Source organism: Typopeltis vanoorti, chromosome 17 (assembly GCF_054136105.1).
Source record: "Typopeltis vanoorti isolate ZY-2024b chromosome 17, IOZ_Tvanoo_1.0, whole genome shotgun sequence".
Lineage (NCBI taxonomy): Eukaryota > Metazoa > Arthropoda > Arachnida > Uropygi > Thelyphonidae > Typopeltis > Typopeltis vanoorti.
In genome coordinates this window covers 98,410,558-98,423,451 of record NC_143565.1, presented here as the reverse complement: position 1 = coordinate 98,423,451, position 12,894 = coordinate 98,410,558, and the positions used below count along the sequence as shown (strand labels likewise).

The 12,894-nt window shown below is 34.3% G+C and overlaps 1 protein-coding gene across 1 annotated transcript in view; it reads right to left on the bottom strand.

The window, feature by feature from the left end:
• The window catches only part of Mic26-27 (MICOS complex subunit 26/27), a 60,470-nt gene that overhangs the window by 6,683 nt on the left and 40,893 nt on the right, over window positions 1-12,894 (bottom strand). Inside the window, exons 5-6 of the mRNA XM_090407334.1 lie at window positions 12,595-12,690; window positions 10,678-10,824 (exon numbers count right to left, since the gene is read on the bottom strand). Coding sequence (XP_090263460.1) covers window positions 10,678-10,824; window positions 12,595-12,690 — 243 coding nt within the window. The remainder of the gene's footprint in view (window positions 1-10,677; window positions 10,825-12,594; window positions 12,691-12,894) is intronic.

Sequence of the window (12,894 nt, the reverse complement as noted above, 5' to 3'; positions counted from 1 at the left end):
AAGGTTTGTTTAATAGTGTTATTTCAAAAACAATTATCTTGCAAAGAAAAGTCAGAGACAGGATCACGTTACTGACATCATGAAGTTAGTCTCTGGCTCCATTGCCAATGTTAACCGTTTTTGGCTGTTTTTTAAACTTCATTACTTGTTTTTCCTATTTTAATGAATAATTTATATAAATGTGCCCCTTATTATGGAAAATAAATAAAGGAAATGCAAACTACACTTTTTAGTTTTGTGAAATGGTGCAAAAATAAAGACAAAGGTGTTATTTAAAAATCCAGCCTATTCTAAAGAAATTTCAGCCTCTAAGATTAATGATTTGTTTCAATAATGAAATACCGTGAGTTGGCATAATGAAAAGAATTATAAAACTGGTGGAAAACTCACATAAAAAACTCTATCATAGGCATCATCAGTACAAGATCACAGAATGGCAAATAAACTTTATCAGACAATTCTAAAAAGCATCACCTAAGTAGCTAATGTAAGTTAACTATAAAAGGTCAATAATTTCCTCAGTTATTTGGAAAAAAAAATTATATATATTTAGACAAAATAAAGTTAGGAAAGGTTAGCTGATTTAAAAAGTACTATCTCCCACAAAGGGGATAGACAGACCATTGGATCTGTTTGAGTTAGGACAATGGTAAAGTTTGATACATTTCTTCATAAAACTATTCCATTAGGAAACAACTTTTATGAAGAACTCGTGTCTTGTTCCAATGAACTCTATGTTTAGTATTGACAGCATGCTCTACAAGTCCAGACTATTCAGGCTGATGGTATTTAATATAAGACTTGTGTTCTTTTAGATGAATAAAAGCAGATCTTCCTGTTTTTGTCCAAAATAAGATAACTCACAAGAACAAAAAATCTGGTAGATGCCTGAATAATTCAGAGGTGGAAACTTGTCCTTAGGAGAAGTGAGAAAGGTGGAGATTTTTCTGATGGGGTGAAAGACAACAAAAATATTCAGTGGTTTTAAAACTTTTGCTATGCGTTCACTAATGCCATATACCTAAAGGATAGGATGTGAATTATTTCTTCCATATTTAAAGAGGTGAAGATACCATAACTGTTAAAAGATCATTTGATGAGAGAATCCTTAAAACCATTAGATAAAAAAGATGGAATTAATATGTTGTAATTCTTTTGGTAACAGTTTGTCTGAAGAACATAAAGAATGGGCATGATGTACTAATGTTTTAATACTTCCAACCTTTTGACTAGAATAATAAGATTCAACATGGATATAATGGCCCTGTATGAGTCTTCTTAAATAAAAAAAAGGAAAACTGCAGGCTGCATCTGGTCGACGAAGAATTAAAAGATCTAAAAAAGTTAGCTGCTTATTTACTTCTTCTAAGGTGAATTGGATCCTGGGATGAAGTGCATTTAATTTTGAAAGAAACTGCTGTAACTCAGAGAAAGAACCATTCCAAATTGCAAAAATATCATCCACATATCTGAACCAGTGAGTAGGTCTAGGTGAAATGTTATTAAAAATACACTGCTCAAAGGCAAGCTACTAGAGTAGCTTGCTTTTGGAGGTGACAGGTGCAGTTAGTGTGAATGCATTCAAGATAAGGTATGATGTGGTATAAGTGATATGTGGCCTCCTTCAACCAGTCCCTAGCTCTCTTGTAATAATAATAATTTTTCCTTTTTCCCCATTTTTCTGTTCTGAAAAAAGTTTGATAAGATAATGATAAATATTTTGTTGCACTAAAGCAGGGGTCAGCAATTGGCAACCCAGACATGCATTTTTTGCGGCCCATAAAAGATTGATCACATTTATATGGCATGTGGCCCATATGTTGAATTATTTAAATAATACATTTTATAATATAAAAAATTAAAAATAATTTTATACCTATACTTCATGATATCGCCATGGAACTTGGCGTGAGTCATTATGAGTGGGGATAACAAAGGCGACTTCATCTGACAACTGAGATTTTAGAGCACTTTTGCAGTCGTGTTCCCTGGTCCATCTTTTAATTTTAATATAATTCAATAACATCAATTATTATTTTCAAAGGATATATATTTGTTAAAAAAAATTTCAAAAATCAGTTCAAGAAAACAAAAAACTGCAAATGAATGAAGAAAGTTTAATGATGAATGAAACAGCAGGTACTTCTTTATTGAAAATGGGGGTAAGCCCCTTTGTGTTATTTGTCATAAAAGTGTTGCTGTTATGAAAGAATATATCAGACATCATTACGAGAATGTCGTACTTTATCTCGTAATCTCGTACTTAAAATATTTCTGTGTTTTTTTAAGATTGATATAATAAAAATTGATAACTTAAGTATTTTTTCACTCACTATTTTCTCTTAAGTAAACACTTCAGCCCGATTATTAAAAATAAAAGTTGAATGGGTCCGCGAGTCTGAAAAGGTTGCAGACCACATAATAATTCTCAATTCAATTCTTGACTTAGAAGATCAATGATAAAAGAATTATTTATGAGGATCAGTTTCCTTTCTGATCATTCATCTCTTTTCATAGCTTCATCTCTTTAGATGATGACTTATTTCACAGTATTAATTCACAATATCACATAACAACAAAATAAACTGCATAATTCATTAAGCTGATAATATACCTCTGGGTTACAAACCAGTATCTCAGAATATAAAAAAAACTTATCACAGAATACAAAACTTCCACATTTGGACTTTACAGCAAGGTTTCTAATAACCCTTAGCCTAACCATAGTAATAATCTATAGTTTACAGCCTTTCACTGATGGGATTCACATAAAAAAGTTATAATACGAATAACAGCTAATGCCTAAAGATTTCTTTATGCAACTAACTCATCTACCTAGAAATTATGGAGTATTCCAGAATTTCATACTTTTGCATGGCCTCCTGTAACTAACCTTAAATCCAATTCATGGTTCTGTTATGATGTTATACTCCATTTCTCCCTCTTGATTTGACTGCACATAATTTTTAGCTTCATCCTTATATAATAGAATTATCTTGCTCTCCTACTGATTAGGAAATGTGCTCATGTTAAGAGCAAGTTAATAATCAGATGAGAAACTATACTCAATTCTCTTGCAGATTTCTTTAGCCAAGTTCAATAGGGTTGAAAGAAAGACTCTGTGCAGGCCAGTCAAGAACCTCTTGGAGTTCAATATTCATGGTATAGACCATCAGTATATCCATACAGATGTTCTACAAAATTTTGTTTATGTAAATTAGTGTAAACTTGAGATTTCTGTTCCAAATTACCATTTTTGGTAATGCATTTATATTGTAAGAATCACACGATTAATTGTTGATTTTTATATGTATATATATAGTCATGCATTGTTTACATATAGCATTAACATTTTAATGAAGTGAATGTAGCAGAAAAATTTGCTTGTAATTTACTATATCCAAAATTAGTGTTACAGTGTAATTTTTAGGTATGTTTAAAACAGATAAATTTAAAAGACTTACTTTGTTGACTGAAAATGTGAGTTTTTACAGCTTTCAAGTACTGTGAAGATAATGTGTAATGGTGGCGGTTTCCCTTACTTCACGAATGAAGTGAAACCGGAAGTATCGTGCATGCTAGAGCATGAACGAGTGAAAAGAATACGGTAACTAGTAAACAGCTGGTAGGGGTGTTATAAATAAGGGAGAGAGAGATACAGATATGGAGTGATAGAGAAGGATTTTTGAACATAACATAGTTTTCAAACTTTCATGTCCCACTATACACGCTCTTTGCACCACTGAAGATGACACTGCATGTTGATCCAAGTAACATGGAGCTTGCATTTTGAGGTCCTACCATGGAAACCCATGTTGTGAGCCTCGGTTCTGAATGTTTTTGTGCACATCTGTGTTCCAGTTGATGCCCAGAACTCTGAATTCAATGTGTCAGCCGATGAATGGAGGTTTTTACATATTATCCTTCATAGCACCCTAAAGTGTGACGCTCAGTGAGTGTGGTGGGTCGTCCACAGCAGGTATCACTTGCAGTTGTGCAAGTGATACCTGCTGCAATTTGCCAAACACATGGGCCTGCAATACAACATTCTATCACAACACCTGTTTCAAACTCCATCAGTTCCCTTCTCACAGCCATTTCACCTGGACAGAACTGCACTGACTTGGGAGCATCATATTCCTTCAATTTATACCAGCTACAAGCACATGACTTGTTACATGGCACAATGTACTTTGTCCATGGGGAGTCTGTTGACTTGTTTCCAAGCAGGTGTATATGAATAAATACAGAGAGTTGAATGAGGCACTCTGTTTCTTGATATCCATTTGGATACTGAACAAATGAGGATGGCTTGGCAAACTGAGACATAGCCAACCAAATTGTATTCTACACCTAAATGCAAAACCACATGCACATTTTTATGATAGATATCTTTGCAAAAAAAAACTTTACAACAATAACTGTTATTATTAGAAAAAGGGACAATGTTAATAAAGTACAAATGCTGGTCTGGTTGGTCAAGTGGTTAATGTATCTGATGTCCAACCAACATGCTGCAGGTTCAAATCCTGCTGTGGATGGGGATGTTTGATTTTCTTTAGGTAGGAGATGAATTTCATTGCCTGGTGTGAGACCACTGTCCTGCTTATTGGAAGTGGCTTGAAAAAGTTCCATGTTTGGACTCTAGAGCAGGGTTTCTGGATTGTGTTAAAAAATGAAAAAAAAAAAAAATACAAAAAATATAAATGAAATTAAATTTAAAAAAAAAAAAAGAAAAAAATCCTTAGCCAATCCACAGTACAAATGCCTTATAGGTTTATAAAAGCTTTTTATGAGTGGGAAGCACATAAAAAATAATAATGTTGTTGTTGTTGTCTTGTCCTTTGAAGAGTCTTAGATGTTTCCGTGCGCTCTTTGTACTGCTTTGGCTATGTCTGTGATTTTGTTTGTATAGAGCTGTTGTTCAGGATTAGGATCTATTTCTTGCAAGGCTGCTGTAATTGCTGGACAGGTAAAGATGTGAGTGGGTGTCAGTTCCGTATTGGGGCAGTTGTTGCAGTTTCTATATGTTCTCGTATCATCTGTATTGATCTTCATTCCTCTATAATGTCCTGTTCGTAGTCTTGCTATCGTAGTGGAGGTCCTTCTGTCAGCATTGATCTCGGGAATTTGATGTTGTATCACTGATTTCAATGGAATTAGTTTAGCTTTTGCTAGTGCATTGGCATCAGCAAGAGTTATCATATGAGTTTCTTGGTTGAGTTCTCTGGCCTCTTTTGCTAATTTATCAGCTGCTTCGTTGTGATCAATGCCTACATGAGCAGGAATCCATTGTAGAATGCAACTTTTACCTAAACACTTTAGATGATTTAAGAGTTTATGGATGTCTTGTGTGAGCTTGGTATTGCCATTTTTGATTGCCTCCATAGCTGATCTTGAGTCACTGTAAATTATAATTCCTTCAGATTGTTGAGATGATGATAGATTTAAGTAGGCTTCTAGTGCTTTAATTATTGCGTAGAGTTCGCTGGTAAAATTGGAAGCGATTCTCCCAGATCCAACTTTTATTGAAAGTTTTTCACCTTTCGGGAGTAGAAGGAGAACACCAGCGCCTCCATTAATCATATTGGTGTCTGATGATCCATCGGTATAACAAATAACCTGTTTGGAGGATGAAAGAAGGTTGATGGTATTTAGGCCTTTTTCTTTAAGCATTTCTTTTGGTTCTTTTTTTGTACAGAGTTTGGTAAGGTTTAGATTTATGAAGGTATTTGAAGGTAAAGGACTGGAAAATAGAGGTTCTTTGTTTATGTGGACATTTAGCTGATCAAGACCTATTTCTTTCCTGATAGTGTCATCATATTGTAAAGTCGATGATCTGTGAAGTCTGCAAATTTGGTTCCAATGTTCATAGGTTTTTAGGGAGACATGATCACTTTGGTAGCTTCTGATATTATTTATGAATTTTATGGTGGCAAATTTTCGTCTGTCCTCCAGCAGGTCAAGCCCACATTCCTGTTGGGCTCTGATGTTGTTAGTGGATGAGACTGCACCAATGATAATCTTGGATGCTTTTGCTTGTATTTTGTCTAGGTTTTTCTTTACCGATGAAGCCGAAGGTGACCAGATAGGTGCTGCATATTCCATTATTGGCCTTATTAGTGTAGTGTAAGTAGTTTTGAGGATTTTTGGCTTTGCACCCCAATTTGTTCCACAAAGCCTTTTCAGTATATTTAATTTTTTTAGAGCTCTGTTGGAAGTGTTAGAGATGTGTTGTGCAAAACGTAATTCCTGATCAAGCGTAATACCAAGGTATTTTGGATTTGTGACTTTTTCAATTAGCTTGTTATTGATCATGACTTTGGGATTGTAGGAATGTCTATTTTTCCTGTCTGTACTAAATGTACTTAGTTTTGTTTTGTCTGGGTTGATTTTAAGTTTGAGTTCGTTTGACCATTTTTCTAATCCTCTCATGGATTTGTTTAGAATTTCCTCTGATTCTTTGATTTTAGCACTAGTGTGCCAGATGGCTATATCATCTGCATAGCAAGTTACTTTTGTGTCTTCTGTAAGGTAGGGATGAATATTATTGACATATAGAAGGAATAGTAAGGGACTGAGTACTGAGCCCTGGGGAACACCAGCCCAGGTTCTCCGCTCTTTTGATATTGCTGTATTGATTCTGACTTTGATCTTTCTTCCTCTGATGAAATCAGCAATCCAGATTAAAGCGTTTCCTCTAATTCCAATATCATGTATTGTTTGTATTAATTTTTTGATCCAAACACGATCAAAAGCAGCAGTCATATCAAGGAATATGGCAAAAATAATAATAAAAATAATAATAAATAATAAAAGTTGAGTGAAACATCATTAAAATTAATGTTTCACTCAATGGAAAGGAATTTGAACTCTACAAAAGCACTACAGAGGTACTGCATAAACTCAATTTGTTACTGAGGCAAAGAAAGCTAAAACATGTGAGATTCTGCTAAATAATAAATATAGGATAATGTATTCAGGCAATAGTATTCATCGGAAGAAAGGAGAAATGATAGCATGCAACAAATTACAAAGCTAAACTTTTTGATTGGCAGTTTCAACTAAATGTAGACAAATTTCAAAATAGGAAACTGGACAATGAAACTTATTTGGGTCTCAAGGCATCAATGCAAAACATTGGGAAAATCTGGAGAAAAGGGCAAAGCTAATAATAATGCTAAGTATCTGTTGGATTTCTGTTCAGGATATGAACACTAACACCATGTCTGAACATAAAGAGAAGATAAAAGACAAGGAAAAGAAGTCTTGTTTGACTACATTACCATTAATAATAAAGTCTTCACAATGGTTCAAGATACACGAATATTCAGGGAATGTGAAATTGGAAATGATCATCAGGTTTAAGTAGGATAAAAATATAATAATGAAAAGAAAAATATGTAAGGAGACTTTAAAAAAAGAAGTCAAGTGAAGAAGCTTTTACAGGTGAAATGTCGATCATCTACACAAATATTATTCAAAAAAAAATTAAAGAGTTCAAAAACAAGTACCAAACCTTGGAGTTTTAGTGGCAAACTCTCAGGAAAACAATGATTTTATATGAAGTAAATATGAATTTACCTCAATTCATATTTATTCAGCTAGGAAGCACATAGCAAAGTTGTCAGAACCAACACTATGAAATTAGATAGGGAAAAAGAAAACAACAACATTTTCAATGGTGAATCTACAAGAACAGGTTGTAGATTATAGCTATTTAAGCAAAATTTCTCGTGAAGACAACAAATTAAATAAGGAAATTTATTCAAACTGGCAGAAAGCTATTTTGAATACATTTATATGGAATGAGAGAAATCAAAACAAAGCTAGCAGTAATTAAAATGGTTTAAAATTTTATATTCTTATTGGCCATCCACCAGAGGACATGTCCATCTAGGGTTGGCAACATCATGGATGCCACCATTTATGTCAATTCATATTTACTTATTTCCAGATGTAAATGGAGCTACTACCAAATGTGTTCAAGGTTGTTTTCATGTTTTTGACTAGAAGAAAACCAACCCAACACCTTCATTCTGAGATCAACTAACTCAATGCTGAAGGAAAGAAGGGGGATATTTTAACATATAAATCTGAAAGTGAAGTTAGATATTAAACAGAAATTAATTTTAAAAAATTAAGCTAGGGTTGACAGATACCAACAATTAGAGAAACAAGATATTAAAAGAGAACTTGACATTATTAATATTCAATAATATTAACTGATTGATTCATTCGGCTAGAAAGGCATGTGGTGAAGTTGTCTGCAAGGATAGAAAAATTAAAACTCCATGGTGGACACAGAAAGTTAAAGAGGCAGTGAAGGAAAAGAAGAAAGCATATCAAAAGTTCCTGGCAAATAAGTCAGCTTGTGTTCTTAGAGAATACAGAGACAAATGTATGAAAGCTAAACACTGTGCAAAACTAGCTAAGCAAAAGCCATGGGAGGACTTTGGTAAGAATATAGAAAATAAATATCAAGAAGGTGGTAAGATATTCTGGAGGTTGTTGAAGAAGCTCAGAAATGGAGGAAAGAGTGCTGTAAAAGTAATTAGAGATGATAAAGGTGACATGAAAACAGGAGAAAAAGATATCCTTGAAGTATGGAGTAATTACTTTGAAAAACTACTAAATGAAACAAGCAGTGATGACAGCACAGTGGTAAAAAACACTGACCAGCCATGCAGGCAGGAATACATATCCATACTTGAAGTAGAAAAAGTCATCAAAGGCTTGAAATGTGGAAAGGCAGCAGGGGTAGATGATATTCGACCAGAAATGCTGAAGTATGGTGGTATAAAAGTCTTACAGTGGCTGCACTGCACAGTTCAGAAAGCCTGGACAGAGGGACGAATTCCCGATGATTGGAGTAGAGCTCTCATAGTACCTATATATAAAAAGGGAAATAAAACTGAATGTGAGAATTACAGAGGTATTTCCCTACTGAGTGCTCCTGGCAAGATCTATGCAAGTATGCTTGAGAAATGGTTGAGAAGAATTGTGGAAGGAAAACTTGGTGAAGAACAAGCTGGATTCAGGCCAAATAGAGGCTGTCAGGATCAGATCTTCACTTTACGACAAATAGTCGAGAAAGCACGGGAATATAACAAAGATCTGTATTCAAGTTTTGTCGATTTGGAAAAGGCATATGACAAGGTGCCAAGAGAGAAGCTATTCAATACGCTACAGTTATAAGGTGTCAAATAGGCTATTATATCAAGCAATACTTAGTCTTTATTTGAGTTGTAAGTCAGCAGTTAGAATTGAAGGAAGTACGGGAAGATGGTTTAATGTTAAATCTGGTGTGAGACAAGGATGTACATTATCCCCTCTGTTATTCATTATCTATATGGATCACATTATGAAGGAAAGTGGTATTAAACATGATATCAAAATTGGAGATGTTAATGTCAGCTCTTTGCTTTATGCGGATGATGTTATACTTCTAAATAAATCCGCTACGAATCTGCAGGATTTCCTGACTAAATTGAATGACTGTTGTAATAGGTATGGTGTGAAGGTCAGCAATAAAAAGACAAAGACGATGAAAATAGGCAGAATCATTGAAAATGTCAACTGTGTTGTGAATGGAGAACCTGTGGAACAAGTAAAACATTTCACCTACTTAGGCACTATTTTTAGTGAAGATAGTAAATTAAATATAGAAATAGACAACAGACTCAGCAAAGCTAGTATGGTGGGAAGTCAATTGAATAAATTCATATGGAATAAGAGAGAAATTAGTCTGAACACTAAATTAGCTGTATACAAGACAGTGTTCAAACCAGTTTTAACTTATGGATTTGAGAGCTGGGTCAGAAGTAAAACACTTGACCAAAGACTAGAGACCGCAGATATGAGAGTCCTGAGAAAGATTATAGGTGCGAACAGATGGCATCAATGGCAATATCATATTAAAAACGAGGATATTAGGAAAGAACTTAACATTGTCAGCATCCAGGAATGCATTAGCAGAGCTAATCTCAGGTGGTATGGTCACTTAAACAGAATGGGCGAAGAAAGATTAGCAAAACAAGTGTTCTCTGCCAGGTTGGCAGCAAAACGACCCAGAGGAAGACCAAGATATGGGCAGATTGATACGGTACAATGTGCCTTAGACGATAGAAATATAAGATCTGATAATGTTGGAATCTTGACAAGTAACAGACTGATTTGGAGGAAAATTGTAGATAGGAAGTTAGTAATGATGTAATTTTTTTCATGTAGTACTATCATATCCTGTACACCCCTTGAGGGTAAATGGCAGGAATATGATGATGATGATATTCAATAACGTGTGAGTACAGCTTATCTAAGATGGTAGGTCCTTTCAATAGAATGGAAATGTAAGATTATCAAAAGACAAGTGTAGGAAGCAAAAATGGCAAAAAAAAACAAACAAACTGAGAATGAAATAATGATGGGTTGACACAATTACAAGTGCTTAAGAAAACTGAAATATGAGAGCTGATCAAATCAGGATTAAAACAAATAACAGAACAATTGGGAAGGACGCTGTTCATATGAAACTATTCCTGAAATATTAATTGTTAGGTCATGATATCTACTGTTTACAGGTATAGTGGATGCTATATCACTAGATGGTGAAGATCAAAAACTAAACTCTTAATTGAATGAATCACTGCTATATTAAGATATGTGCTCAAGTCTTACCAGTATACTGTTTAACAGTAGACAATGCATTCTCACTAACAGTATGGTAACCAGATTTTGTTATCTCCAGAGCCGCCCTTGGATAGCACACTGCTGAAACAGCTGCTATACCCATGCTGCTATACAAAACCTTCCGCACTATGCCACCTATATAAACATATATAAAAAAAGTCAATGACTCACTATTCCGAAAGCTAAATGAAAATTCTTTCTAATTTTTAATTGCATCATAAATTATTGTAATACTAACACATTGCATATTACTCAGGATGTAAATGGATCTTTATCCTCAAACTTTACAAATGCTGGTTTAATTCCACAAAGCTAGTCTTCCTTCTATAATAAATAAATAATAAGCTAACACCTTTTATTCCCTTTTAAAAGGAGGCCTTTTAACCCTATCTAGCTTCGGTTCAATTTTCCACCGGAAGGCAATAAGAGATAGTGTCCCATGACCATCACTAACTATAGGCGGCCACTGATGAAGAGACCAGCAAACAAGTGCTGCCATCTCTTGGTACCTAACCTGAACAGGATATGTTACTGTCTGAAATAATGTGGGTTCTATGGTCTATTTTCTTGAGTTTGCGGAACGAAAAACCCGAGTTTCCGGGGGGAAAAAACCACTTGCTCATGCCAGAGACTAACTCAGGAACCAGTCGAAGAAAGACTTAGAACAAGTTCCTCCAGTTGGCGACTAGACTTGAACTATAAGTCTATCTTTGGACAGCCTAGCACAGAGGATGCAAGCACCACTTCCACTGAGCTACAGAGGCCTCCTCTTCCTTCTATATGTATCAATAATTCAGTTGACTGAAAATACAATTCACAATTTTGATGAGAGTTCAGCATACTTCCCTAAATTCTGACCACGAAACCATTCTACAATGGGATTCTGTTAACACGTCAATTTACTAGTGAAACTTAATCCCATTTCATTATCTCATTTCTTGGGGGATGGGGAACAACTTACAGTCTTCCTTGTGACAACATTCAGATCTTTGGATAAAGACAAAATTGTTCTTCTTAAGAATTCTAACCTCCAATCTTTCTTGGCATAAATATATGACAAATATAACCTCCTCAGGATGCAAAAAAATAGTTGTTTTTATTTATTTATTTTGTTCAATGCATTACTATTTCTGAACAACTACCGACTCTGCATTAATCACAAATCCATTCAACCATTGGCTACTGTTCTCATTTGGAATAGAGCCTCTAAGAATGTCTTAAAAATCTTTGCTTCAATAGACAGAGGAACAGTAAGATTTTTTAATGACCAATCACTCCATTCCTTCCAAAAAGACATCCAGTTTCTACTGTTCATAGGTTTTATAAATATTCCAATATCACTGAGTGCATTCCAAATGCAGAGAAGAAACTTTTATTATTACTATTACTACATGGGCATCTCCATGGGGTATGAAAACTCATTATTGGAGCGATACACTAATGTTATTGACTGAATGTCTATTATCACCCTTCTTTTAAAGCTATTCACCAACAAAGCACTTGTAACCACCTCTGACTCATTAACATACTCCATGCAAAAAATCTAGACTTTATCTCTTTACTATCTACACTCCCCTTTTCTCTTGTCTAGTTATATAATGGAAGATTCTTTAGCATCTAGTCTATGAAACCCTTATATTAACTTACCTGTTTCTATCAGACTTCTCTTTTCAACCTATTTGGCTAAGCTATCCACATTCACAAGAAGTCCAGGTGACCAGATTTGTGTAAATGTGGTCACATTAAAACCTAACAACTTATTTTTCAGAGTGTTTCTTAAAATTTGGGTAATCCTTTGAGATATTTTGCTCACACTTTGGCAATATATTATAAAAATAATCCTGCTAAAACTGCATATATAAAATTTACAAATTAACATAATTACAGGCATATTTTTTTTTTTACCTCTAGCACCCAGAAGAAAGCCCCCAAGGCCACCTGCAGTGATTGCTGCTGCACGGGGCAAAATGTTGGCTTTATCAGTAATATAAGCATAAGCACCTATTAAAAATAAAAAAGTAAAAATCTGATTTAATTGACATAGAAGAATAATTTGCATAAAATAATTACTCACACAAACATGTATAAATATGCACTTTTCAAATATTTCAGTAGTTCTTAATATACAACACAGCATATAAGCTGAGCTGCCATTTGAAAAAAAAAAAATACATCTATTATTTATAAGAAAGAATAAAGAATTAT